At 62.9% G+C, this 3,893-nt stretch overlaps 1 protein-coding gene across 7 annotated transcripts in view; it reads left to right on the top strand.

The window, feature by feature from the left end:
- Positions 1-735: 735 nt before the first annotated feature.
- The window catches only part of LOC108293979 (regulator of telomere elongation helicase 1), a 38,820-nt gene continuing 35,662 nt past the window's right edge, over positions 736-3,893 (top strand). For 6 of the 7 annotated variants that reach the window (XR_005197870.1, XM_037733923.1, XM_037733922.1 and 3 more), the window contains exons 1-4: positions 1,202-1,212; positions 1,322-1,592; positions 2,431-2,629; positions 2,975-3,068. Coding sequence is in view for 6 of the 7 variants with exons in the window: in XM_037733923.1 (XP_037589851.1) it covers positions 1,491-1,592; positions 2,431-2,629; positions 2,975-3,068 (395 nt within the window). In the remaining variant the exon portion in view is untranslated. Of the gene's footprint in view, positions 875-1,201; positions 1,213-1,321; positions 1,593-2,430; positions 2,630-2,974; positions 3,069-3,893 lie in introns of those variants that run through there. The other variant, XM_017515666.2, reaches the window with a different exon arrangement.

The following is a 3,893-nucleotide window of genomic DNA, read 5'->3' on the forward strand; positions in this document are numbered from 1 at the left end:
CCTGTGCGGGGACGGGGACCGGGCAGAAGCGGGGCCGAGCGGCAGAGGAAGGCGAGGAGGCGGCCAGGGCTCCCAGGGGCCGGGGCCTGGGCGGGGGCAGCCGTCTTCCGTGTTCGGGAGAGCGGTCGGCGGCGAGAAGGAAGATGCCTCAGGGGAGGAGGTCCGTGCAGCTCCGCGGGCAATGGTGGGGGCGGGGCCCAGGGAGGCGGTGGTGGAACGGAGACGCTGCTGGGGGCGACGCCCAGGGAGGAGACGGGCAGGACCCCAGATGTCTGCCTGTGGGCGACGGAAGTGAGGTTCACTGGGCAGGGGAGCCGGGCAAGGAGCGCGCAAAGGGCCGCGTAGACCTCAAGGAGCCGAAGAGCAGGCGGACCCCCTCCGCGGGGAAACAGTTTCCGACCGGAGCACAAAGCAGCGGACCGGAAGTGGGGGCGGAAGTACAGCGCGCTCAGCGGCGACTGCGCGCCTCAGCCCGCGAAGTCCGAACTGGCTGACAGGGGGCACGCGGTGGCGGCGCTCGACTGGAGTCGGTTGAGTTCCTGAGGGCCCCCCGGTTCTAGAGGGTTCGCCGCGAAGGCAAGTGAGCAGTGAGTTGCAGTGACCCTGCAAGTAGTTCTTTTACCTGAGCGGCTCGGGGGGGCGCGTTACGGTTTTCGAAACTACCGGTCCCGGCAGGCGCCGCGCCGCCCTCGGGGCCGCGAGCTGGTGGATTGGCTGCGCTGCATTCTGGGACCTGTAGTTTTCTGTGTGCGCTGGCGCCGCGTCGTTGGCGGAGCCCATGGCCGGGGCTGGAGGGAAGGGCGGTCTTTCAGTGTGTCCGCGTCTGGCCTGTTAGTCCCGGTTCCCAGGCCGCGCTGGACTGAGGCCCAGAGAGGTTGAGTGGCTTGCCCGGGGCGGCACGGATCGGCATCCCGGGAGGCGCTCTCGCTGCCTCCGCTGCCCCTGCTTGCCCACCCGGGCGGGCTGGGGAGTGGCCTCCAACCCCCAGGAGGGCGGAGGGCTGGAGAGGCGGGGCCGGCGGCGCAGACCCTCCGCCCCGACGTGGTGCCGCCGGCGGGGGTGCCGCTTGCCCGTCCAGCCGCGGGCGTACTGCAGGCGGAGGGTGCAGCGCCGCGCGCGCCTCTGCCAGAGAAGGGCGGGGTTGCGGGGCGGGAGGATAAGGCCGGGCGCGGCCATCGAGCGCCTCCGTCCCCGCCGGCCCCTCGTGCTGGGGTGTGCCCGGGCTGTCCTCGACCCTCTCCGCAGGAGGGACTTGTGGAAATGCCCGGGAAAGCCCGTGCCCACAAAGGCTGTCTGCAGACAGGTCTTTCTTTTTTCCCAGGCTTTGCCGTAGGGATTCTGGAGGAGAGCAGCGCTGTGTCCCAGGCACAGGCTCGCATCGACCGCCAGGCGTGGCTGAGACCCTGGGACCTTCGGAGTGGTGTTTTCGCACAGACCCGAATCAGCCTGCCCCTCAGCGACGCGCTCAGCCCTCCTGAGAACAGGCTGACATGCCCAAGATAGTCCTGAATGGTGTGACCGTAGACTTCCCTTTCCAGCCCTACAAATGCCAGCAGGAGTACATGGCCAAGGTCCTGGAATGTCTGCAGAAGGTAGAGCACAGGCTCTGAGTGAAGGACCGTGGGCGGGGCTTCTGCCAGGGCGGTGCCAGCCAGGCCCCTCCGTGCGAGACGAGACGCAGCCCCTGTCACAAAAAGGGCTGGTGTCGAGGTCATGCCATTACCCTCCAGCCTGGGCGGCAGAGTGAAACTGTGTCTCAAAAAAAAAAAAAAAAGGGCTGGCGTTCCAGGTGGGGTGGGAGAGAAGACTGACAGGTGAAGATGATCGTCCTTGATGGTGACAGTCTTGGGAGTGCCTGGGGCCTCTCTAGGAGCGGCTGGCATCCAAGGGTCAGGAGGAAGGATTTCCGTTAGGGGCAGTGGGGGCCAGCCTCACTTTGACGGTCTTTGAGTCTAGGGGGTGCAGGAAGGTGGCAGCAGCACCGGTTGCCTTCTGGGTGCCCTCCTGTACCCGGCTCACACCCCTCCCCTCCCGGAGTTTGCTGCTCAGGTTCCCATCTGAGAGCTTGTATGTAGGACATCAGATAAGACAGCGTTAATGTTTGGATCCAGAAATGCAGAACAATTTCCTATTTTGAGACTTGACACCTAATTAGTTATCTTACTCCTTAGGCTGAAAAATAACTGTCGTATTTTGCGTAGTGTTCTGCAAATTGTTTGCTGATGGCAGCCGAGTTGCTTCACGCCTTTTAGGGCAAGAGTGGAAAGTGTCCCGAGGACTCTTCCATGGTCCCATGGTGCCCTCGCCACCTCACAGTGCCCTCTGCATCTTCAAAGTGCTGCCCACTGCTGCTGAGGCTTGTCTCAGGGTGGCTTGTGCAGCCTCACCTCTTCCTGGCCTCCTCATAACCCTTGCTCCCAACTCCTTCAGAAGGTGAATGGCATCCTGGAGAGCCCCACAGGCACAGGGAAGACGCTGTGCCTCCTGTGCACCACGCTGGCCTGGCGAGAACACCTCCGAGACACCATCTCTGCCCGCAAGATTGCCGAGAGGATGCAAGGGGAGCTTTTCTCAGATCGGGCCTTGTCATCCTGGGGCAGTGCTGCTGCTGCTGATGGAGACCCCATAGGTGACCTAGTTCCCAGGCCCTTCCTGGCTTCCTGTGGGGACGGTGGGAAAGGGATGGTGCTGAGGATGGGGTGGTCCACGGGGCCCTCTGCCGTCTCAAACAGAGCTCAAGCATTTTGTAGGTACCACACAATTTCTTGCCATCCTGGGTGTAAACCTGGGGTTGGGCTTTTCTGCTGAATTCGGGCACTGGAATACCCACGTCACCCATTTTTGATAAACGAGTGTCTGCGGTATCAGATTGCTGGCTGTGTGCAGGGCTGAGTTAGCTGAATGCCACCTGCCTTTGGTACGTGAGAACGTTGTGTGAGAGCCATGACCTGTGTGCTTGCTTGTATCTGGTCAGCTTGCTACACGGACATCCCAAAGATCATTTACGCCTCCAGGACCCACTCGCAACTCACCCAGGTCATCAGCGAGCTTCGGAACACCTCCTACCGGTGGGTCAGGCGAGTTCACACCTGTCTCAGGGTCATCGAGAGAACCCAACTTGGCATGGTGCAGGGTACACAGCCCATGCTGTGTAGTGGTGGAGAGTACTGGTCTTTGTAGACGCTCCCCAGGAGCGTGCAGTGTCCAGGGGTAGGCTGGAGCCTGGGCTGCCCCCAGTACCTGTGACTTGTAAGGAATTAGCTTTGCGTTTGTGTGCTGACCTAGGGGTGGCGTCCTGAGCTCCTTGCAGGCAGTGGGTGCTGTGGCCGTTGTGGGACAGGGCCAGACCGCAGTGCAGCTTTGCACATGGAGTGGGAGGAGGCCCTGCCGCTTGTCAGAGCCCAGCAGAGTCCGATGTTCTGTCCTGGTTCCTGTGGCAGGGCCAATGGCAGGGTGCTGTGGAAGCTGTCAAGTCTTGACCCTCTGTCCAGGCCCCCGACTGTCCTCTTGCTCCCTCCCACGCCTGGGCCATGTTGCAGTTATGCTTTTTTCCTCTGGCCGCTGAGGCGCTTTTGTGTCCTCATACAGCTCATGCTGTGGGGCCATGCTGGGGCTGTTAGAGGCAGCTCCTCCTCGACCCACGTGCCCTCTCCCACTGGACCTGAGATGTGTGTGCTGGGCTCCTACCACATGCCCTCTCCCGCCGGGCCTGAGGGTGTGCTGGGCTCCCACCACGTGCCCTCTCCCACCGGGCCTGAGGTGTGTGTGCTGGGCTCCCACCACATGCCCTCTCCCACGGGGCCCTAGGTTTGTGTGTGCTGGGCTCCCACCACGTGCCCTCTCCCACCGGGCCCGAGGTGTGTGTGCTGGGCTCCCACCACGTGCCCTCTCCC

This window comes from Cebus imitator, unplaced genomic scaffold, assembly GCF_001604975.1.
Source record: "Cebus imitator isolate Cc_AM_T3 unplaced genomic scaffold, Cebus_imitator-1.0 Scaffold555, whole genome shotgun sequence".
Taxonomy (NCBI): Eukaryota; Metazoa; Chordata; class Mammalia; order Primates; family Cebidae; genus Cebus; species Cebus imitator.